General features: G+C 49.3%; 1 protein-coding gene across 1 annotated transcript in view; it reads right to left on the bottom strand.

The window, feature by feature from the left end:
• Positions 1-25,252, bottom strand: part of LOC110496897 (gamma-aminobutyric acid type B receptor subunit 1-like) — a 154,483-nt gene that overhangs the window by 106,113 nt on the left and 23,118 nt on the right. Inside the window, exons 3-7 of the mRNA XM_036953572.1 lie at positions 20,289-20,459; positions 19,050-19,151; positions 14,630-14,695; positions 13,543-13,734; positions 2,985-3,230 (exon numbers count right to left, since the gene is read on the bottom strand). Coding sequence (XP_036809467.1) covers positions 2,985-3,230; positions 13,543-13,734; positions 14,630-14,695; positions 19,050-19,151; positions 20,289-20,459 — 777 coding nt within the window. The remainder of the gene's footprint in view (positions 1-2,984; positions 3,231-13,542; positions 13,735-14,629; positions 14,696-19,049; positions 19,152-20,288; positions 20,460-25,252) is intronic.

The following is a 25,252-nucleotide window of genomic DNA, read 5'->3' as shown; positions in this document are numbered from 1 at the left end:
TTTATCTGTTAATCTTGCTGCACCCAATTTTAAACATAGTTTTAAATGAATCCTAGTTCAATTAAATCCTTAATTCCACTAATCTAAGTTTAGTTTTCACTTTAAACCTAGATGAATTTTAAACCTGTTCCTCAATGATTAAAGAATTGAATTGGGGTTTATGATATTCCCAGCCTTGGTACGAACGATGATGTTACGCAACATGCTGTAAATGGGCCTGATAACGGTAACATTGTAGTGAAGTAGAATTAACGTTACATTAAACGTGCATTATAGGCATTGATATTTACGCTTACTAAAACATTGGTGGGTCAAGTTGTCCGTCGTCATCATAGGGGGTTATGGAGGGGCAAACTGCTGGGGAATCATGTTGTATATTTTATGGGATGACAGGATCAATTCCCTCCTCTGTCCCCCCCCGGGCTTCTCCTCTGTCCCCCCCGGGCTTCTCCTCTGTCCCCCCCGGGCTTCTCCTCTGTCCCCCACGGGCTTCTCCTCTGTCCCCCACGGGCTTCTCCTCTGTCCCCCCCGGGCTTCTCCTCTGTCCCCCCCGGGCTTCTCCTCTGTCCCCCCCGGGCTTCTCCTCTGTCCCCCCCCGGGCTTCTCCTCTGTCCCCCCCGGGCTTCTCCTCTGTCCCCCCCCGGGCGCTTCTCCTCTGTCCCCCCCCGGGCTTCTCCTCTGTCCCCCCCCGGGCGCTTCTCCTCTGTCCCCCCCCGGGCTTCTCCTCTGTCCCCCCCCGGGCTTCTCCTCTGTCCCCCCCCGGGCTTCTCCTCTGTCCCCCCCGGGCTTCTCCTCTGTCCCCCCTGGGCTTCTCCTCTGCTGCATCATTTATGGCTTTTGCTCTTCTTTCTTTTTTTTTTTTATCCAGCTTTCATCCGATTTGGGTCCCTCTTCTCTTTCATTGGTGTCGATCCATTACTTTTTTTGTCGCATAAAATAGCCCAGGTGACTTCCTTATTTTTGACAGTCGTGTTGTCTCTCTTTTTTTGATCCTCCAGTAACGTTACTAAATTCCTCCATCAACCCCCGACAAAATAGTTTCGTTTTTTTTTTCCATAAACGGAAGAAGTTTTTTGACTTGTCATAGATCAGGTGGCTAGCGGACCAATGAGACATGGCTAAATAACGTTAAGTAATGACAATAATGAATAATATTGTGTGCTAGCTAGCTTGGATTATAAACTAGCTAGCTACAGTAGCTAACACAGTCGTTTTCTTTCTAGTACTGGTAAATAAGGGATTTTAATTTCAAATCAGCCAACCCGTGACAACCCTTTCACCATGACAACCCTTTCACCATGACAACCCTTTCACCATGACAACCCTTTCACCGTGACAACCCTTTCACCATGACAACCCTTTCACCATGACAACCCTTTCACGATCATAGTTTAAATGAAACCCTGACGTGCTACCTTGTCCCAGACCTGCTGTTTTCAACTCTCTAGAGACAGCAAAAGTGATAGAGATACTCTGAATGATCGGCTATGAAAAGCCAACTGACATTCACTCCTGAGGAGCTGACCTGTTGCACCCTTGACAACCACTGTGATTATTATTATTATTTGACCCTGCAGGTCATCTATGAACATTTGAACATCTTGGCCACGTTCTGTTATAATCTCCACCCGGCACAGCCAGAAGAGGACTGGCCACCCCTCATAGCCTGGTTCCTCTCTAGGTTTCTTCCTAGGTGCCTGCCTTTCCAGGGAGTTTTTCCTAGCCACAGTGCTTCTACACCTGCATTGCTTGCTGTTTGGGGTTTTAGGCTGGCTTTCTGTACAGCACTCTGTGGCATCAGCTGATGTAAGAAGGGCTTTGTAAATACATTTGATTGATTGGTTTAAAACCGTTAATCATATATTTACTGATTCAGATTATAAATGAAGTGGTGCCACACATCTCTGGATTAATTATAAACCTAGATTTACAAAATTTAGATTAGCTTTAATCCTAGGTTAATTTAAACCATGTTGATGCAACCTACCCATGAGAATTTATCAACATTGGGTTTGTTTTCCAATTCTTTGTGGATCTGTGTAATCTGAGGGAAATATGTGTCTCTAATATGGTCATACATTTGGCAGAAGGTTAGGAAGTGCAGCTCAGTTTCCACCTCATTTTGTGGCCACAGTGTGCACATAGCCTGTCTTCTCTTGAGAGCCAGGTCTGCCTATGTTTTCTTAATTGTGGCTCAGTCACAGTGGTCAGGTATTCTGCCACTGTGTACTCTCTGTTTAGGGACAAATATTGTTCCAGTTTGCTCCGTTGTTCTGTCAACTCTTTCCGATGTGTCAAGTAAAATGTTTTAATGTAAGTAATTATAATATTTCTGTTTTCTCGTGATTTGGTTGGGTCTAATTGTCTTGCTGTCCTGGGCTCTTTGGGGTCTGTTTGTGTTTGTGAACTGTCTCACTCTACAGCCCTGTGGAAAGAAATGTGTGTTTTTTTGCCTATTTCATCTGCACACTTGTTATTTATATACATGGATTTCATAATGTCGTATGTTTTCCCCTCAACACCACTTTCCATCAATATGTATTGCAAACCCTCATGCCAAACTGAGTCAAAAATGTGTCTCCACTTTTGTGGATTGGGGTGATCAGTCCTTGGTTCCAAATATTGGGGAAGATGCCAGAGCTGAGGATGATGTTAAAAAGACAATTGAAATTTGTGGTCTGTATATTTTAGCATTTCATTTAGGATACCATCAACACCACAGACTTTTTTGGGGTTGGAGGGTTTGTATTTTGTCCTGTAGTTCATTCAATGTAATTGGAGAATCCAATGGATTCTGGTAGTCTTTCTCTGTCTCTGTCTCTCTCGCTCTCTTTCTATCCTTCTCTCTTGCTTTCTTTCTCTCTCTCTTTCTCTTTCTCTGTCTCGCTCTCTCCCAGTACAACCACAAGCTTCTCTCCCCCCTCCCCCTCTCACCTTCCCTCTTCCCCGTGCCTCAATGGTTAGGCTATATATTCCATACTCACCGAAACTCCTTCAAATGAGCTGGTGTTGAGGGCACGGTATATCTCGGCGGTGATATCTCGGTTGTTGTAGTTGAAGTCTTCCAGCCTCCGGCCCTTGGCCTTCAGGGGCCCCACGGTCTTGTTGAGGGCCAGAGCCAGGGCCCACACTGCATCGTAGGCCAGAGGGGCCTCCTGGAACCCCCCCGTCTCCTCTGGGTTCTTACCCCCCAACTTAGACATCAGCTGGTTCAGAAACTCCTGAGACGTCTGGAGGAAGAGAGAGGAGGAGGGCTTAGAACTGTGTGTGTGTGGGGGGGGGGGGGGGAGCACCAGGTTGACATCCTGTTTCACCAGTGCGGTGGGGAGGGGTGGGGTGGGGTCTGTCTGGGAATAGGCCAAATGTTCTTCTGTTCTCTCTAGGATGTAGGGACACAGGCACCCACTCACCCCCCAACACACACACACCAGTCGGACCCCTCCTGTACTCACCCCCACACACACACACCAACCAGACCCCTCCTTTACTCACCCCCACACACACACCAACCAGACCCCTCCTGTACTCACCCCCACACACACACACCAACCAGACCCCTCCTGTACTCACCCCCCACACATACACACCAACCAGACCCCTCCTGTACCCCCCCCCCCCCCCCCCCCACACACCACCCGGACCCCTCCTGTACCCCCCACCCCCCACCCCCCCCCACCCCCCACACACACCACCCGGACCCCTCCTGTACCCCCACCACCCAGACCCCTCCTGCACCCCCCCTCCCACCACCCAGACCCCTCCTCCCCCTCCACCGTTGGCCCAGGAGGCTGTTATGTCTGGGCTGAGTTCCAGACACTTTCTAGCCTTGCATCGGACAGGTCCCACCTACGATAAAATCCCTCCACCCTGGTAAACTGGCTCAATACAGTCATCATTTTCCCTCCACCTTTAGCTTTTGACAAAGTTGTTCACCACTGTATCACCACTGTATATATCCGCCGTGCGAGATGGGAGGTGCCGTTCCAAATAAATGCCCTCTACAGAAACAACGGCCAGGACGACACACACACACACACACACACACACACACACACACACACACACACACACACATACACACACACACACGCGCCTGATGAAATGAAGGAAATCTGTCTCCATATGTTTCATGTTGCCTCCGGTAATAAAAGATGAGAGGTGGGGTCGGTGTTGTAATTTTTGATAGTTCATCCTGAATGGAGAGAGAGAGAGAGAGGATATTTTCCCAGAATCCCCCGGGCTGAGTCTAGAAGAGAGGTGTTAAATGTCATCACTTCAGATGGGTAGCTGGCAGAGGGGTTGACTCTCTTTCTCTCTCTCTACACCTCTACCTCTACCTAATCTGAATGAGACATCTGTCTCTCTCTCTGTGTGCGAGGAGCTAAGGAGAGACATAACAGCTCTGTAAAAGGACATGAGTCCCAAATGGCACCCTATTGCCTATGTAGTGCACTACTTTTGACCAGGACCCATATAGGGAATAGAGTGCCATTTGTGATGCACTCTAGAATGAAGTCAGCTATTACTTAGCCTCTGAGGGGAGGCTGTGTGACCTGGCATCAGGAGGGGAGGGGAGGCTGTGTGACCTGGCATCAGGAGGGGAGGGGAGGGGAGGCTGTGTGATCTGGTATCAGGAGGGGAGGCCGTGTGGCCTGGTATCAGGAGGGGAGGCTGTGTGGCCTGGTATCAGGAGGGGGGGAGGGGGGGGGGGGGGGGGGGGGGGGGCTGTGTGACCTGGCATCAGGAGGGGAGGCTGTGTGACCTGGTATCAGGAGGGGAGGCTGTGTGGCCTGGCATCAGGAGGGGAGGCTGTGTGGCCTGGCATCAGGAGGGGAGGCTGTGTGGCCTGGCATCAGGAGGGGAGGGGGGGGCTGTGTGACCTGGTATCAGGAGGTGGGGGGGGGGGGGCTGTGTGACCTGGTATCAGGAGGTGGGGGAGGGGGGGGCTGTGTGACATGGTATCAGGAGGTGGGGGAGGGGGGGGCTGTGTGACATGGTATCAGGAGGTGGGGGAGGGGGGGGCTGTGTGACCTGGTATCAGGAGGTGGGGGAGGGGGGGGCTGTGTGACCTGGTATCAGGAGGTGGGGGAGGGGGGGGCTGTGTGACCTGGTATCAGGAGGTGGGGGAGGGGGGGGCTGTGTGACATGGTATCAGGAGGTGGGGGAGGGGGGGGCTGTGTGACCTGGTATCAGGAGGGGGGGGGGGGGGGGGGGGGGGCTGTGTGACCTGGTATCAGGAGGTGGGGGGGGGGGGGCTGTGTGACCTGGTATCAGGAGGTGGGGGAGGGGGGCTGTGTGACCTGGTATCAGGAGGTGGGGGAGGGGGGGGCTGTGTGACCTTGTATCAGGAGGTGGGGGAGGGGGGGGGCTGTGTGACCTGGTATCAGGAGGTGGGGGAGGGGGGGGCTGTGTGACCTGGTATAAGGAGGTGGGGGAGGGGGGGGCTGTGTGACCTGGTATCAGGAGGTGGGGGAGGGGGGCTGTGTGACCTGGTATCAGGAGGTGGGGGAGGGGGGGGGCTGTGTGACCTGGTATCAGGAGGTGGGGGAGGGGGGGGCTGTGTGACCTGGTATCAGGAGGTGGGGGAGGGGGGGGCTGTGTGACCTGGTATCAGGAGGTGGGGGAGGGGGGCTGTGTGACCTGGTATCAGGAGGTGGGGGAGGGGGGGGCTGTGTGACCTTGTATCAGGAGGTGGGGGAGGGGGGGGGCTGTGTGACCTGGTATCAGGAGGTGGGGGAGGGGGGGGCTGTGTGACCTGGTATAAGGAGGTGGGGGAGGGGGGGGCTGTGTGACCTGGTATCAGGAGGTGGGGGAGGGGGGGGGGCTGTGTGACCTGGTATCAGGAGGTGGGGGAGGGGGGGGGCTGTGTGACCTGGTATCAGGAGGTGGGGGAGGGGGGGGCTGTGTGACCTGGTATCAGGAGGTGGGGGAGGGGGGGGCTGTGTGACCTGGTATCAGGAGGTGGGGGAGGGGGGGGCTGTGTGACCTGGTATCAGGAGGTGGGGGAGGGGGGGGCTGTGTGACCTGGTATCAGGAGGTGGGGGAGGGGGGGGCTGTGTGACCTGGTATCAGGAGGTGGGGGAGGGGGGGCTGTGTGACCTGGTATCAGGAGGTGGGGGAGGGGGGGGCTGTGTGACCTGGTATCAGGAGGTGGGGGAGGGGGGGCTGTGTGACCTGGTATCAGAAGGTGGGGGAGGGGGGGCTGTGTGACCTGGTATCAGGAGGTGGGGGAGGGGGGGGCTGTGTGTGTTGAGGGCTTTGTGTGTGTTGAGGGTTGTGTGTGTGTTGAGGGCTTTGTGTGTGTTGAGGGTTGTGTGTGTGTTGAGGGCTTTGTGTGTGTTGAGGGCTTTGTGTGTGTGTTGAGGGCTTTGTGTGTGTTGAGGGCTTTGTGTGTGTTGAGGGCTTTGTGTGTGTTGAGAGCTTTGTGTGTGTTGAGGGTTGTGTGTGTGTTGAGGGCTTTGTGTGTGTTGAGGGTTGTGTGTGTGTTGAGGGCTTTGTGTGTGTTGAGGGCTTTGTGTGTGTTGAGGGCTTTGTGTGTGTTGAGGGCCTTGTGTGTGTTGAGGGTTGTGTGTGTGTTGAGGGCTTTGTGTGTGTTGAGAGCTTTGTGTGTGTTGAGGGCTTTGTGTGTGTTGAGAGCTTTGTGTGTGTTGAGGGCTTTGTGTGTGTTGAGGGCCTTGTGTGTGTTGAGGGTTGTGTGTGTGTTGAGGGCTTTGTGTGTGTTGAGGGCTTTGTGTGTGTTGAGGGCTTTGTGTGTGTTGAGGGCTTTGTGTGTGTTGAGGGCTTTGTGTGTGTTGAGGGCTTTGTGTTTGTTGTGGGCTTTGTGTGTGTTGAGGGTTGTGTGTGTTGAGGGCTTTGTGTGTGTTGAGGGTTGTGTGTGTTGAGGGCTTTGTGTGTGTTGAGAGCTTTGTGTGTGTTGTGGGCTTTGTGTGTGTTGAGGGCTTTGTGTGTGTTGAGGGCTTTGTGTGTATTGAGGGCTTTGTGTGTGTTGAGGGCTTTGTGTGTGTTGAGGGCTTTGTGTGTGTTGAGGGCTTTGTGTGTGTTGAGGGCTTTGTGTGTGTTGAGGGCTTTGTGTGTGTTGAGGGCTTTGTGTTTGTTGTGGGCTTTGTGTGTGTTGAGGGCTTTGTGTGTGTTGAGGGCTTTGTGTGTGTTGAGGGCTTTGTGTGTGTTGAGAGCTTTGTGTGTGTGTTGAGGGCTTTGTGTGTGTTGAGGGCTTTGTGTGTGTTGAGGGCTTTGTGTGTGTTGAGAGCTTTGTGTGTGTTGAGGGTTGTGTGTGTGTTGAGGGCTTTGTGTGTGTTGAGGGTTGTGTGTGTGTTGAGGGCTTTGTGTGTGTTGAGGGCTTTGTGTGTGTTGAGGGCTTTGTGTGTGTTGAGGGCCTTGTGTGTGTTGAGGGTTGTGTGTGTGTTGAGGGCTTTGTGTGTGTTGAGAGCTTTGTGTGTGTTGAGGGCTTTGTGTGTGTTGAGAGCTTTGTGTGTGTTGAGGGCTTTGTGTGTGTTGAGGGCCTTGTGTGTGTTGAGGGTTGTGTGTGTGTTGAGGGCTTTGTGTGTGTTGAGGGCTTTGTGTGTGTTGAGGGCTTTGTGTGTGTTGAGGGCTTTGTGTGTGTTGAGGGCTTTGTGTGTGTTGAGGACTTTGTGTTTGTTGTGGGCTTTGTGTGTGTTGAGGGTTGTGTGTGTTGAGGGCTTTGTGTGTGTTGAGGGTTGTGTGTGTTGAGGGCTTTGTGTGTGTTGAGAGCTCTGTGTGTGTTGTGGGCTTTGTGTGTGTTGAGGGCTTTGTGTGTGTTGAGGGCTTTGTGTGTATTGAGGGCTTTGTGTGTGTTGAGGGCTTTGTGTGTGTTGAGGGCTTTGTGTGTGTTGAGGGTTGTGTGTGTTGAGGGCTTTGTGTGTGTTGAGAGCTCTGTGTGTGTTGTGGGCTTTGTGTGTGTTGAGGGCTTTGTGTGTGTTGAGGGCTTTGTGTGTGTTGAGGGCTTTGTGTGTGTTGAGGGCTTTGTGTGTGTTGAGGGCTTTGTGTGTGTTGAGGGCTTTGTGTTTGTTGTGGGCTTTGTGTGTGTTGAGGGCTTTGTGTGTGTTGAGGGCTTTGTGTGTGTTGAGGGCTTTGTGTGTGTTGAGAGCTTTGTGTGTATGTATGTTCAGATCCCTTATCCAACACACACACACACACACACACACACACACACACACACACACACACACACACATATGTCACCTTAGTATGTTGAACTGCCTTGAACAAACATTTAATTTTGACTGTAGTGTTTTGAGGTCATGTTTGACAGACATGCCTTCCACTCCCTCCCCTACCTTGGCGCCGGGCTGCATCAAGCAGCCGGATCTGTGAAAGCCGCGGCCCTGGAGAACCATCGCCACGACAACGGCAGCCTCGTCAACAAACGGGGCTTTGATCAATAAGAGACGACTCTCTAGGCTGCTTACCGACTGGACCCCTAATCCTCTACATAGTGCACTACTTTAGACCAGGGCCCATAGGGCATAGTGCACTACTTTAGACCAGGGCCCATAGGGCATAGTGCACTACTTTTGACCAGGGCCCATAAGGCATAGTGCGCTACTTTAGACCAGGGCCCATAGGGCATAGTGCACTACTTTAGACCAGGGCCCATAGGGCATAGTGCACTACTTTAGACCAGAGCCCATAGGGCATAGTGCACTACTTTGACCAGAGCCCATAGGGCATAGTGCACTACTTTAGACCAGGGCCCATAGGGCAGAGTGCACTACTGTTGACCAGGGCCCATAGGGCATAGTGCACTACTGTTGACCAGAGCCCATAGGGCATAGTGCACTACTGTTGACCAGAACCCATAGGGCATAGTGCACTACTTTGACTAGAGCCCATAGGGCATAGTGCACTACTTTGACCAGGGTCCATAGGGCATAGTGCACTACTTTGACCAGGGCCCATAGGGCATAGTGCACTACTTTTGACCAGAGCCCATAGGGCATAGTGCACTACTTTTGACCAGAGCCCATAGGGCATAGTGCACTACTTTTGACCAGAGCCCATAGGGCATAGTGCACTACTTTGACCAGGGCCCATAAGGCATAGTGCACTACTTTTGACCAGGGCCCATAGGGCATAGTGCACTACTTTGACCAGGGCCCATAGGGCATAGTGCACTACTTTTGACCAGAGCCCATAGGGCATAGTGCACTACTTTTGACCAGAGCCCATAGGGCATAGTGCACTACTTTGACCAGGGCCCATAAGGCATAGTGCACTACTTTTGACCAGGGCCCATAGGGCATAGTGCACTACTTTAGACCAGGGCCCATAGGGCATAGTGCACTACTTTAGACCAGAGCCCATAGGGCATAGTGCACTACTTTGACCAGAGCCCATAGGGCATAGTGCACTACTTTAGACCAGGGCCCATAGGGCAGAGTGCACTACTGTTGACCAGAGCCCATAGGGCATAGTACACTACTTTTGACCAGAACCCATAGGGCATAGTGCACTACTTTGACTAGAGCCCATAGGGCATAGTGCACTACTTTGACCAGGGTCCATAGGGCATAGTGCACTACTTTGACTAGAGCCCATAGGGCATAGTGCACTACTTTGACCAGGGTCCATAGGGCATAGTGCACTACTTTGACCAGGGCCCATAAGGCATAGTGCACTACTTTGACCAGGGCCCATAGGGCATAGTGCACTACTTTAGACCAGGGCCCATAGGGCATAGTGCACTACTTTTGACCAGGGCCCATAAGGCATAGTGCGCTACTTTAGACCAGGGCCCATAGGGCATAGTGCACTACTTTAGACCAGGGCCCATAGGGCATAGTGCACTACTTTAGACCAGAGCCCATAGGGCATAGTGCACTACTTTGACCAGAGCCCATAGGGCATAGTGCACTACTTTAGACCAGGGCCCATAGGGCATAGTGCACTACTGTTGACCAGGGCCCATAGGGCATAGTGCACTACTTTTGACCAGAACCCATAGGGCATAGTGCACTACTTTGACTAGAGCCCATAGGGCATAGTGCACTACTTTGACCAGGGTCCATAGGGCATAGTGCACTACTTTGACTAGAGCCCATAGGGCATAGTGCACTACTTTGACCAGGGTCCATAGGGCATAGTGCACTACTTTGACCAGGGCCCATAAGGCATAGTGCACTACTTTGACCAGGGCCCATAGGGCATAGTGCACTACTTTAGACCAGGGCCCATAGGGCATAGTGCACTACTTTTGACCAGGGCCCATAAGGCATAGTGCGCTACTTTAGACCAGGGCCCATAGGGCATAGTGCACTACTTTAGACCAGGGCCCATAGGGCATAGTGCACTACTTTAGACCAGAGCCCATAGGGCATAGTGCACTACTTTGACCAGAGCCCATAGGGCATAGTGCACTACTTTAGACCAGGGCCCATAGGGCAGAGTGCACTACTGTTGACCAGGGCCCATAGGGCATAGTGCACTACTTTTGACCAGAGCCCATAGGGCATAGTGCACTACTTTTGACCAGAGCCCATAGGGCATAGTGCACTACTTTAGACCAGGGCCCATAGGGCATAGTGCACTACTTTTGACCAGGGCCCATAAGGCATAGTGCGCTACTTTAGACCAGGGCCCATAGGGCATAGTGCACTACTTTAGACCAGGGCCCATAGGGCAGAGTGCACTACTGTTGACCAGAGCCCATAGGGCATAGTACACTACTTTTGACCAGAACCCATAGGGCATAGTGCACTACTTTGACTAGAGCCCATAGGGCATAGTGCACTACTTTGACCAGGGTCCATAGGGCATAGTGCACTACTTTGACTAGAGCCCATAGGGCATAGTGCACTACTTTGACCAGGGTCCATAGGGCATAGTGCACTACTTTGACCAGGGCCCATAAGGCATAGTGCACTACTTTGACCAGGGCCCATAGGGCATAGTGCACTACTTTAGACCAGGGCCCATAGGGCATAGTGCACTACTTTTGACCAGGGCCCATAAGGCATAGTGCGCTACTTTAGACCAGGGCCCATAGGGCATAGTGCACTACTTTAGACCAGGGCCCATAGGGCATAGTGCACTACTTTAGACCAGAGCCCATAGGGCATAGTGCACTACTTTGACCAGAGCCCATAGGGCATAGTGCACTACTTTAGACCAGGGCCCATAGGGCATAGTGCACTACTGTTGACCAGGGCCCATAGGGCATAGTGCACTACTTTTGACCAGAACCCATAGGGCATAGTGCACTACTTTGACTAGAGCCCATAGGGCATAGTGCACTACTTTGACCAGGGTCCATAGGGCATAGTGCACTACTTTGACTAGAGCCCATAGGGCATAGTGCACTACTTTGACCAGGGTCCATAGGGCATAGTGCACTACTTTGACCAGGGCCCATAAGGCATAGTGCACTACTTTGACCAGGGCCCATAGGGCATAGTGCACTACTTTAGACCAGGGCCCATAGGGCATAGTGCACTACTTTTGACCAGGGCCCATAAGGCATAGTGCGCTACTTTAGACCAGGGCCCATAGGGCATAGTGCACTACTTTAGACCAGGGCCCATAGGGCATAGTGCACTACTTTAGACCAGAGCCCATAGGGCATAGTGCACTACTTTGACCAGAGCCCATAGGGCATAGTGCACTACTTTAGACCAGGGCCCATAGGGCAGAGTGCACTACTGTTGACCAGGGCCCATAGGGCATAGTGCACTACTTTTGACCAGAGCCCATAGGGCATAGTGCACTACTTTTGACCAGAGCCCATAGGGCATAGTGCACTACTTTAGACCAGGGCCCATAGGGCATAGTGCACTACTTTTGACCAGGGCCCATAAGGCATAGTGCGCTACTTTAGACCAGGGCCCATAGGGCATAGTGCACTACTTTAGACCAGGGCCCATAGGGCATAGTGCACTACTTTAGACCAGAGCCCATAGGGCATAGTGCACTACTTTGACCAGAGCCCATAGGGCATAGTGCACTACTTTAGACCAGGGCCCATAGGGCAGAGTGCACTACTGTTGACCAGGGCCCATAGGGCATAGTGCACTACTTTTGACCAGAGCCCATAGGGCATAGTGCACTACTTTTGACCAGAGCCCATAGGTAAAAGGGTGAAATTTGGGACACATCCCACTACTGTCTCTCTCCCTCTCTGCCTCTTCAGCCCCTCCAGACAGCGCTGCCCCAGTTTAGCGTGAACGATGAACAATGAACATTAACACAAAGTCTATTATTTATTCAGTATTTCCATGTTCTCCATGTTCTCCTCTCCTCTCTTAATTCAGAGCCGGCCGATTCAAAAGAGAGAGAAACGGTTTGCTGCGCTCGAAAAACGCTTCTCTTCGAGAACAAAGCTTTTCTTCTACGAGGTACATCTTCAAAGTAAGATGGATAATAGTAAATTTGAAGAGCTTCCTGAAGCTCCTCTTCTATCCAGACACGGCAGTATGAATTAAAGAGGGTCGTAACACTGGTGAGGGACAGGCTCCTCTCCAGACACGGCAGTATGAATTAAAGAGGGTCATTACACTAGTGAGGGACAGGCTCCTCTCCAGACACGGCAGTATGAATTAAAGAGGGTCGTAACACTAGTGAGGGACAGGCTCCTCTCCTCTCCAGACACGGCAGTATGAATTAAAGAGGGTCGTTACACTAGTGAGGGACAGGCTCCTCTCCAGACACGGCAGTATGAATTAAAGAGGGTCGTAACACTAGTGAGGGACAGGCTCCTCTCCTCTCCAGACACGGCAGTATGAATTAAAGAGGGTTGTTACACTAGTGAGGGACAGGCTCCTCTCCAGACACGGCAGTATGAATTAAAGAGGGTCGTTACACTAGTGAGGGACAGGCTCCTCTCCTCTCCAGACACGGCAGTATGAATTAAAGAGGGTCGTTACACTAGTGAGGGACAGGCTCCTCTCCTCTCCAGACACGGCAGTATGAATTAAAGAGGGTCGTTACACTAGTGAGGGACAGGCTCCTCTCCTCTCCAGACACGGCAGTATGAATTAAAGAGGGTCGTTACACTAGTGAGGGACAGGCTCCTCTCCTCTCCAGACACGGCAGTATGAATTAAAGAGGGTCGTAACACTAGTGAGGGACAGGCTCCTCTCCTCTCCAGACACAGCAGTATGAATTAAAGAGGGTCGTTACACTAGTGAGGGACAGGCTTCCTTATTAGATGTGGTAACATTAGCTAGCACAGGATTTAAGATAGCTAACTAATCTATTTTTTGCGATCTTTGCTAGCTAATGGCAACGCTACCGTCTGTCTAAAGTAAACCTGACGACGTTGTCATGATGACGATGACGTTGTTTCCTACTAATTAGTTGCCTACTTTATCAATGTCATCGTATTTCCAAGACACTGTAGTGTAATTTGGGCAGGATCCTCATTAACAGCTGAATGAACATTCTACCCAATTCCCTATGTAGTGCACTACTATAGACCAGAGCCCTATTCCCTATATAGTGCACTACTTTGTACTATGTAGGGAATAGGGTGCCATTTTAGGATTCAGGCACATAGCAATAGTGCTCTCTCTACACGAGTGCACTCCTCACCAGATTGGAGGCCCCTCGGACGGTCTCTGGGTTTAGCATGACGATCTCCGTGGTAACGTGGCCCTCCACCGCCTCCGTCATCTGCTCCACGGTGCAGTTGATTGACGGGTCTTTGATCTTGAACCAGTTGTCTGCGTACCAACCAATCAGGAACCAGACATACTTCTTCCCATAGAGCTTCTCCTTGTACACCTGTAGGATAGAGGGGAGAGACAGGAAAGAGAGGGGAGAGAGATGAGAGGAGAGAGCGAGAGGGGGGGGGTCGGGGGTAGGGGGAGAGAGAGGGGGGGGGGTTGGGGGTAGGGGGGAGAGAGAGGGGTGGGGGGAAAGGAGTGCGAGAGAAAGAGAGAGTAAGAGGGAGGGAGAGAGACAGGGGGGAGAGTATGAGAGAGAGGGGGAGGGAGGGAGAGAGGGGGAGGGAGGGAGAGAGAGAGAGAGGTGGGGGAGTAGAGAGAGGGGGGGAGAGAGGGGGGAGGGAAAGAATAGAGAGAGAGAGGGGGGTAGAGAGAGGGGGAGAGAGGGGGAGAGTAGAGAGAGAGAGAGGGGCGGTGTAGAGAGAGGGGGAGAGAGAGAGGGGGAGGGAAAGAATAGAGAGCGAGAGGGGGGGGAGTAGAGAGAGAGGGGGGAGGGGGGAGTAGAGAGAGGGGGGAGGGAAAGAATAGAGAGAGAGAGAAAGAGAGGGGTGAGTGAAAGAATAGAGAGAGAGAGATGGGGGGGAGTAGAGAGAGGGGGGAGAGAGGGGGGAGGGAAAGAATAGAGAGAGAGAGGGGGGGGTGTAGAGAGAGAGGGGGGAGGGGGGAGTAGAGAGAGGGGGAGGGAAAGAATAGAGAGAGAGAGAAAGAGAGAGAGAGAGAGAGGGGTGAGTGAAAGGAGAGGTAAAGGAGGAGTAGTCAGGTGTGTCAGAGAGAATATATCAGGAAGAAGAGATAACAAAAAGCGACAGAGAAAAAAATCCTGAAATTCTTGATAGAACGAGCGAACGTTGTGCACTACTTTTCCAAGAAGACACAGAAAAGGACGTCAACAGACATTTTAAGATACTGTATCAATCCACAGAGTTAGGTAATCAATTTGTAAGCGTCTGTACCTCACAGAAAACTTTTCTGGCTTCCGTCTCGTAGAAGAGCCCCACGATGATTCTGGCATCTTGCCGCTGGGGATTCGGAAAGGGAAGTGTTACACAGAGTCACACAGGAGATGGGAAAACACAACACACACACACACACACACACACACACACACACACACACACAGTAAACAGAAGGGAAACAACAGCTCTAATGGGGATGGAGTCTCAGTGTGAACAGAACAGAGCTGCTGCAGTGAACCATCACACACACTGCTGGGGAGACCACACACACACTGCTGGGGAGACCACACACACACTGCTGGGGAGACCACACACACACTGCTGGGGAGACCACACACACACTGCTGGGGAGACCACACACACACTGCTGGGGAGACCACACACACACTGCTGGGGAGACCACACACACACTGCTGGGGAGACCACACACACACTGCTGGGGAGACCACACACACACTGCTGGGGAGACCACACACACACACACACACACACACACACACACACACACACACACACACACACACACACACACACACACACACACACACACACACACACACACACACACACACACACACACACACACACACACACACACACACACACACACACACACACACACACTGCTGGGGAGACCACACACACACTGCTGGGGAGACCACACAAACACACACACACACACTGCTGGGGAGACCACACACACACTGCTGGGGAGACCACACACACACACAGACACACACACACACACACACACACACACATAGTCACACACACATACACACACACATAGACACAAACACACACACACATAGACACACACACACACACACACACATAGTCACACACACACACACACACATAGAGACTCCGTTATATCAGCCTTTTAGTGCAAAATTGGTATCGGCAGATAACTCCACCGATAACTGATATCCAATAGATGGAAAAGGAAATGTAATGGGACATAGTTATGGGACATAATTATGGGACATAGTTATGGGACAAAGTTATGGGACATAGTTATGGGGCATAGTTATTGGACATAGTTATGGGACATAGTTATGGGACATAGTTATGGGACAAAGTTATGGGACGTAGTTATGGGACAAAGTTATGGGACATAGTTATGGGACATAGTTATGGGACAAAGTTATGGGACAAAGTTATGGGACATAGTTATGGGACATAGTTATTGGACAAAGTTATAGGACATAGTTATGGGACATAGTAATGGGACATAGTCATGGGACATAGTTATGGGACATAGTTATGGGACATAGTTATGGGACATAGTCATGGGACATAGTTATGGGACATAGTTATGGGACAAAGTTATGGGACATAATTATTGGACATAGTTATGGGACATAGTTATGGGACATAGTTATGGGGCATAGTTATTGGACATAGTTATGGGACAAAGTTATGGGACATAGTTATGGGACATAGTAATTGGACATAGTCATGGGACATAGTCATGGGACATAGTTATGGGACAAAGTTATGGGACATAGTTATGGGACATAGTTATGGGACATAGTTATGATTATTCCCCCCCCCAGTCAGCATGGGAGGGGTAGAACCAGCCATGACTAAGCATTTTTTTAGCGTAAGCTATATAAAACAGCATTTTCTGTAAAGGTTAGGCTGCTGTTCGGCTCAACAGACAAGAGTGTTGGGTTGACCAGCTTCATTATTGCAATAATTAGTCGATATTAAATAAAGTTTGATTGTTTGAAGAAATGACCAAATCTCTGTCAGTATGAATTTCCACCACACTCCACACACATCTCCTCACAATACACAAAACGCAACGTATTGCGCAGCACAACTCATCTTCCCCTCTGGTGTGATAAATTCATGTTGTTACCATGGTTCCTACAGTGATGGCCGATTAATATCACACATAAACCTAAGCTTGTTACCATGGTTCCTAGGCTTGTTACCATGTTTCCTAGGCTTGTTACCATGGTTCCTAGGCTTGTTACCATAGTTCCTAGGCTTGTTACCATGTTTCCTAGGCATGTTACCATGGTTCCTAGGCTTGTTACCTTGGTTCCTAGGCTTGTTACCATGTTTCCTAGGCATGTTACCATGGTTCCTAGGCTTGTTACCATGGTTCCTACAGTGATGGCTGATTAATATCACACATAAACCTAAGCTTGTTACCATGGTTCCTAGGCTTGTTACCATGGTTCCTAGGCTTGTTACCATGGTTCCTAGGCTTGTTACCATAGTTCCTAGGCTTGTTACCATGTTTCCTAGGCATGTTACCATGGTTCCTAGGCTTGTTACCTTGGTTCCTAGGCTTGTTACCATGTTTCCTAGGCATGTTACCATGGTTCCTAGGCTTGTTACCATGGTTCCTAGGCTTGTTGCCATAGTTCCTAGGCATGTTACCATGGTTCCTAGGCTTGTTACCATGGTTCCTAGGCTTGTTGCCACAGTTCCTAGGCCGGCACGACCGGAGAAGTTACGTTGAAGTAGGCGCCAGTCAGGAAGAAAGCCAAGCTGACACCGTAATATAGAAACTGTAGACTACAGTCAGAGACAGTGAAAATGATTATTTAATTAACAAGGGAGTCATTTAGATATGGGTCTGCTTCTAAGTTATGACTATTTGTTAGTCAACGTGTCTACAATTAGACACATGCAGCTTCTCTTCTGTCATCATGATGTTGCCCTAGAAGCCTAAATAAACCGTTGCTCACTAGAATAATGTCATAAATCGATATAATGAATGCTTCACTCTAGTTGACGTCGGTAAAGATGTCCCTGTCATCTGCTTCTTTTGCGGAGCAAAGATGTTTACGGACCAGGGAGAAAAATGCAACAACAAAAAAAGCCACCAAAAAAAAAACAGGAAATATTTTTTTGTGCCAAATGACGGTTGTGAGGAAATAACAAGCTGTGAAAAAGAACCAACATGTTTCTGATAAGATTTCAGTTTGGCTTGGAAGCATATTTTATGTGGTTGAAATTACTATCAGCTTTTGATGATGCTGAAGAAGATAGCACCTCTACAGAATGGATGCGTCATTCTCACTAGATCCAATGTAGCCTACGTTTAGTGTATTATTTTACTGCAAGAAATGTTTAATTCTGCAGGAGTTAATGCTATGACTACATGAGAGGTTAGAGACCTACAGTCAACGACCAGATTTCAGTTTCCATTTCACCCCATCTAAACAGACGGCTACCCTTCCCTTGACGTGCCGTAGGCTTGTGAAGGTCGAATTTGGATAGCACAGGTCGATAGTGAAGGTCGATAGTGAAGGTCGATGGTGAAGTTCGAAAGTTAAGTACGAAAGTGAAGGTTGATAGTGAAGGTCGAATTTGTATAGCGCAGGTCGATAGTGAAGGTTGATAGGGAAGGTCGAATTTGTATAGCGCAGGTCGATAGTGAAGGTCGATGCTGAAAATCGATAGTGACGGTCGATGGTGAAGGTCGAATTTGTATAGCGTAGGTAGATATTGAAGGTCGATAGTGAAGGTCAATGGTAAAGGTTGATAGTGAAGGTCAATAGTGAAGGTCGATAGTGAAGGTCGATAGTGGAGATCGATGGCGAAGGTCGATGGTGAAAATCAATGGTGAAGATCGATAGTGAAGGTTGACAGTGAAGGTTGGTGGTGAAGGTCGGCGGTGAAGGTCAATGGTGAAGGTTTATAGTGAAGGTCAGTAGTGAAAATCGATAGTGAAGGTCGATAGTGAAGGTTGAATTTGTATAGCGCAGGTCGATAGTGAAGTTCGGTGGTGAAGATCGATAGTGATGGTCGATAGTGAAGGACGATAGTGGAGGTTGATGGTGAAGGTCGATAGTGAAAGTCAGTAGTGAAGGTCAATAGTGAAGGTCGATAGTGAAGGTCGATATTATGGCTGCTATCATCCTATTTGACCACTTCAACAAATATTATATATATAACAGATATAACCGCAGAGACTGCGGGATATGAGTCATGCATCGCCAGCAATGTGTGAGAGTCTCTCTGGGGTTTGTTCACCAAGCTCAGACGTGACTGATTTCATGTGTTCAATCACCTGACAGTTGCCAAGGCAGCATCGGGAATAAACCAGGGAAAGGGGGAGAGGGAGGGTGGAAGGAAGGGAGGAGAGAGAGAGAGAGAGAGAGAGAGAGAGACGGGGGGGGATAGATGGAAGGGAGAGGTTAGGGAGAGAGAGAGAGGGAGAGAGAGAGAGGGAGAGAGAGAGAGAGAGAGAGAGAGAGAGAGAGAGAGAGGGAAGGATAGATGGAAGGGAGAGGTGAGGGAGAGAGAGAGAGGGAGAGAGAGAGAGAGAGAGAGAGAGAGAGAGAGAGAGAGAGAGAGAAAGAGAGAAAGAGAGAAAGAGAGAAAGAGAGAAAGAGAGGGGGAAGGACAGATGGAAAGGAGAGGTGAGGGAGACAGGAAATTAACGAGGCACCTTGAGATTCTTGACAGCTGGGGCGGGGTCAGTGAGGAAGCTTTGGCGAACGCTGATCTCTATCCCGGCCTCTTTGGTTCTCGCCTCTAGATCATCCAGCGTCTGACAGAGAGATTAAACATTAAAACAGGGCAGGAACCTGATTCAAATGCAATTGAAGCTTTGTTTATTATTTTCTTTGCAACATGTTTTGACAGAACAAACAGACACACAGACAGAGAGATGGTGGGAGGAAGGGAGAGAAAGACACAGAGACATGGGAAGGGGGAGAGACAGAGAGAGAGAGAGAGAGACAGAGAGAGACAGAGAGAGACAGAGAGCGAGAGAGAGAGAGAGAGAGACAGAGAGAGAGAAAGAGAGAGACAGAGAGAGAGAGAGACAGAGAGCGAGAGAGAGATAGTTGAAAGTAAGGGGGAGAGGGATAGAGGAGTGGAAGAGAGAGAGGAGGAGGACAAGAGTGGGAGAGGAGAGGAGGAGAAGAGGATTGGGAAAGGAGAAGGGGAGAGGAGGAGAAGGAGGAGAGGAGGGGAAGAAGAGGAGGGGGAGAGGAGAGGAGGTGGAAAGGAGGAGGAAAGGAGGAGGAGGGGAGGGAGAGAGAAGGAGGAGAAGAGGGTAAAAGGAGGAAGGGGGAGGAGGAGAAGGAGGGAGAGGAGAGGAGAGGAGAGGAGAGGAGAGGAGATGAGAGGAGAGGAGAGGAGAGGAGAGGAGAGGAGAGGAGAGGAGAGGAGAGGAGAGGAGAGGAGAGGAGAGGAGAGGAGAGGAGAGAAGGAGGAGAAGAGGGGGAGAAGACAGGAAGAGGAGACAACTGATAGACAGAAGGTGCAGAGAAAGTGAGAAGAGGTGTAATGAAGAGGTGTGATGAAGAGATGTGATGAAGAGTGTGATAAGTAGGAAAGGAAATTAGAAATGAGAATCTATTTCATCCGTCACTAGTTCTTTTTTTTTCCGGAGTCAGTTCTCTGCATGTCTTTAACCAATAGTATAAATGATAAGTGAACAAACAGACAATAAAACTCTACAACACCGTAGTGAGAAAGGGGTTTGGTGTGCCGGAGTCTGGTAGAGAGATTAGTCCCACAGACCACAGATACCCATGGCGAGGTGGGTCTGAATCCTGCCTCAACTCTTCCTCTCCGTCTTCCTCTGTATCTGTCTCCCCTCTACATTCAGACTATCACTGTCCATAAAACAATTTAAAAAACTACAAAACATTTTTTTTAAAAGAGGCCTGTCACTCACTGAGGTGAAGACTTCCGTAGTCTGCTGGATGGTGGCGATCTTAGTCCATTTCCACTTCTGAAAGAGCTGAACCCTGGTGGGGTTGTGGAGGGTGGCAGACGGGTGGGTACGGAAGAACGTCGGGAAGCGCTGGCGGTTGGAGAGAGCTGGAGAACTGGAACCGTAGGATAACTGAGGAGAGAAGAGAGGAGGAGAGGAGGACAGGAGGAGAGGAGGAGAGGAGGACAGGAGGAGAGGAAGACAGGAGGACAGGAGGACAGGAGGAGAGGAGGATAGGAGGAGAGGAGGAGAGGAAGAGAGGAGGAGAGGAGGAGGGGAGGAGAGGAAGAGAGGAGGACAGGACGAGAGGAAGAGAGGAGGAGAGGAGGACAGGAGGACAGGAGGAGAGGGGGACAGGAGGACAGGAGGAGAGGAGGACAGGAGATAGAAAATAGAGTTAGGGTGTCGTCATTATGTCTGAGGTACAACGATGGAACGAAGAGAGAAAATTAGAAAATGAAAGATGACGAAGAGAGAAGAAGACCAAGAAGAAACCAAAAGCATAAAATAAACTGAAGAACAATAAACCAAAGAAGAAGAAGCAGGCAAAACAAGAAAAGGAGGCAGAAAAAGAAAAAAGAAAGTTCCTTGCTAGAATATCCCTCAGCCATGTCCCAGTATATTAGATCCTGCTATAATATCCCTAAGCCATGTCCCAGTATATTAGGTCCTGCTAGAATATCCCTCAGCCATGTCCCAGTATATTAGATCCTGCTAGAATATCCCTCAGCCATGTCCCAGTATATTAGATCCTGCTAGAATATCCCTCAGCCATGTCCCAGCATATTAGATCCTGCTAGAATATCCCTCAGCCATGTCCCAGCATATTAGATCCTGCTAGAATATCCCTCAGCCATGTCCCAGTATATTAGGTCCTGCTAGAATATCCCTCAGCCATGTCCCAGCATATTAGATCCTGCTAGAATATCCCTCAGCCATGTCCCAGTATATTAGATCCTGCTAGAATATCCCTCAGCCATGTCCCAGTATATTAGATCCTGCTAGAGTATCCCTCAGCCATGTCCCAGCATATTAGATCCTGCTAGAATATCCCTCAGCCATGTCCCAGCATATTAGATCCTGCTAGAATATCCCTCAGCCATGTCCCAGTATATTAGATCCTGCTAGAATATCCCTCAGCCATGTCCCAGCATATTAGATCCTGCTAGAATATCCCTCAGCCATGTCCCAGCATATTAGATCCTGCTAGAATATCCCTCAGCCATGTCCCAGCATATTAGATCCTGCTAGAATATCCCTCAGCCATGTCCCAGCATATTAGATCCTGCTAGAATATCCCTCAGCCATGTCCCAGTATATTAGATCCTGCTAGAATATCCCTCAGCCATGTCTCAGTATATTAGGTCCTGCTAGAATATCCCTCAGCCATGTCCCAGTATATTAGATCCTGCTAGAATATCCCTCAGCCATGTCCCAGCATATTAGATCCTGCTAGAATATCCCTCAGCCATGTCCCAGTATATTAGATCCTGCTAGAATATCCCTCAGCCATGTCCCAGTATATTAGGTCCTGCTAGAATATCCCTCAGCCATGTCCCAGTATATTAGATCCTGCTAGAATATCCCTCAGCCATGTCCCAGTATATTAGATCCTCGCTAGAATATCCCTCAGCCATGTCCCAGCATATTAGATCCTGCTAGAATATCCCTCAGCCATGTCCCAGTATATTAGATCCTGCTAGAATATCCCTCAGCCATGTCCCAGTATATTAGATCCTGCTAGAATATCCCTCAGCCATGTCCCAGTATATTAGGTCCTGCTAGAATATCCCTCAGCCATGTCCCAGCATATTAGATCCTGCTAGAATATCCCTCAGCCATGTCCCAGTATATTAGATCCTGCTAGAATATCCCTCAGCCATGTCCCAGTATATTAGATCCTGCTAGAATATCCCTCAGCCATGTCCCAGCATATTAGATCCTGCTAGAATATCCCTCAGCCATGTCCCAGTATATTAGGTCCTGCTAGAATATCCCTCAGCCATGTCCCAGCATATTAGATCCTGCTAGAATATCCCTCAGCCATGTCCCAGCATATTAGATCCTGCTAGAATATCCCTCAGCCATGTCCCAGCATATTAGATCCTGCTAGAATATCCCTCAGCCATGTCCCAGTATATTAGGTCCTGCTAGAATATCCCTCAGCCATGTCCCAGTATATTAGATCCTGCTAGAATATCCCTCAGCCATGTCCCAGTATATTAGATCCTGCTAGAATATCCCTCAGCCATGTCCCAGTATATTAGATCCTGCTAGAATATCCCTCAGCCATGTCCCAGCATATTAGATCCTGCTAGAATATCCCTCAGCCATGTCCCAGTATATTAGGTCCTGCTAGAATATCCCTCAGCCATGTCCCAGTATATTAGATCCTGCTAGAATATCCCTCAGCCATGTCCCAGCATATTAGATCCTGCTAGAATATCCCTCAGCCATGTCCCAGCATATTAGATCCTGCTAGAATATCCCTCAGCCATGTCCCAGTATATTAGGTCCTGCTAGAATATCCCTCAGCCATGTCCCAGTATATTAGATCCTGCTAGAATATCCCTCAGCCATGTCCCAGTATATTAGATCCTGCTAGAATATCCCTCAGCCATGTCCCAGTATATTAGATCCTGCTAGAATATCCCTCAGCCATGTCCCAGTATATTAGATCCTGCTATAATATCCCACAGCAATGTCCCAGTATATTAGATCCTGCTAGAATATCCCTCAGCCATGTCCCAGTATATTAGATCCTGCTAGAATATCCCTCAGCCATGTCCCAGTATATTAGATCCTGCTAGAATATCCCTCAGCCATGTCCCAGTATATTAGATCCTGCTAGAATATCCCTCGGCCATGTCCCAGTATATTAGGTCCTGCTAGAATATCCCTCAGCCATGTCCCAGTATATTAGATCCTGCTAGAATATCCCTCGGCCATGTCCCAGTATATTAGATCCTGCTAGAATATCCCTCAGCCATGTCCCAGTATATTAGATACTGCTAGAGTATCCCTCAGCCATGTCTCAGTATATTAGGTCCTGATATAATATCCCTCAGCCATGTCCCAGTACATTCAGTCCTGCTAGAATATCCCTTAGCCATGTCCCAGTATATTAGATCCTGCTAGAATATCCCTCAGCCATGTCCCAGTATATTAGGTCCTGCTAGAATATCCCTCAGCCATGTCCCAGTATATTAGATCCTGCTAGAATATCCCTCAGCCATGTCCCAGCATATTAGATCCTGCTAGAATATCCCTCAGCCATGTCCCAGCATATTAGATCCTGCTAGAATATCCCTCAGCCATGTCCCAGTATATTAGGTCCTGCTAGAATATCCCTCAGCCATGTCCCAGTATATTAGATCCTGCTAGAATATCCCTCAGCCATGTCCCAGTATATTAGATCCTGCTAGAATATCCCTCAGCCATGTCCCAGTATATTAGATCCTGCTAGAATATCCCTCAGCCATGTCCCAGTATATTAGATCCTGCTATAATATCCCACAGCAATGTCCCATTATATTAGATCCTGCTAGAATATCCCTCAGCCATGTCCCAGTATATTAGATCCTGCTAGAATATCCCTCAGCCATGTCCCAGTATATTAGATCCTGCTAGAATATCCCTCAGCCATGTCCCAGTATATTAGATCCTGCTAGAATATCCCTCGGCCATGTCCCAGTATATTAGGTCCTGCTAGAATATCCCTCAGCCATGTCCCAGTATATTAGATCCTGCTAGAATATCCCTCGGCCATGTCCCAGTATATTAGATCCTGCTAGAATATCCCTCAGCCATGTCCCAGTATATTAGATACTGCTAGAGTATCCCTCAGCCATGTCTCAGTATATTAGGTCCTGCTATAATATCCCTCAGCCATGTCCCAGTACATTCAGTCCTGCTAGAATATCCCTTAGCCATGTCCCAGTATATTAGATCCTGCTAGAATATCCCTCAGCCATGTCACAGCATATTAGATCCTGCTGGAATATCCCTCAGCCATGTCAAGGATATTTGATCCTTGCTAGAATATCCCTCAGCCATGTCCCAGTATATTAGATCCTGCTGGAATATCCCTCAGCCATGTCCCAGTATATTACATCCTTCTGGAATATCCCTCAGCCATGTCACAGTATATTAGATCCTGCTAGAATATCCCTCAGCCATGTCCCAGTATATTAGGTCCTGCTAGAATATCCCTCAGCCATGTCCCAGTATATTAGTTCCTGCTAGAATATCCCTCAGCCATGTCCCAGGATATTAGATCCTTGCTAGGATATCCCTCAGCCATGTCCCAGTATATTAGATCCTCGCTAGAATATCCCTCAGCCATGTCCCAGTATATTAGATCCTGCTGGAATATCCCTCAGCCATGTCCCAGTATATTACATCCTTCTGGAATATCCCTCGGCCATGTCCCAGTATATTAGATATTTGCTAGAATATCCCTCAGCCGTGTCCCAGTATATTAGATCCTTGCTAGAATATCCCTCAGCCATGTCCCAGTATATTAGATCCTTGCTAGAATATCCCTCAGCCATGTCCCAGTATATTAGATCCTGCTGGAATATCCCTCAGCCATGTCCAGAATATTTGATCCTTGCTAGAATATCCCTCAGCCATGTCCAAGTATATTACATCCTGCTGGAACATCCCTCAGCCATGTCCCAGTATATTACATCCTTCTGGAATATCCCTCAGCCATGTCCCAGTATATTAGATCAGCCATGTCCCAGTATATTAGATCAGCCATGTCCCAGTATATTAGATCAGCCATGTCCCAGTATATTAGATCAGCCATGTCCCAGTATATTAGATCAGCCATGTCCCAGTATATTAGATCAGCCATGTCCCAGTATATTAGATCAGCCATGTCCCAGTATATTAGATCAGCCATGTCCCAGTATATTCGA

This window comes from Oncorhynchus mykiss, chromosome 18 (genome assembly GCF_013265735.2).
Source record: "Oncorhynchus mykiss isolate Arlee chromosome 18, USDA_OmykA_1.1, whole genome shotgun sequence".
NCBI lineage: Eukaryota > Metazoa > Chordata > Actinopteri > Salmoniformes > Salmonidae > Oncorhynchus > Oncorhynchus mykiss.
Note: the sequence above shows the minus strand (reverse complement) of the source record. Positions and strands in the feature narration are given on the sequence as shown.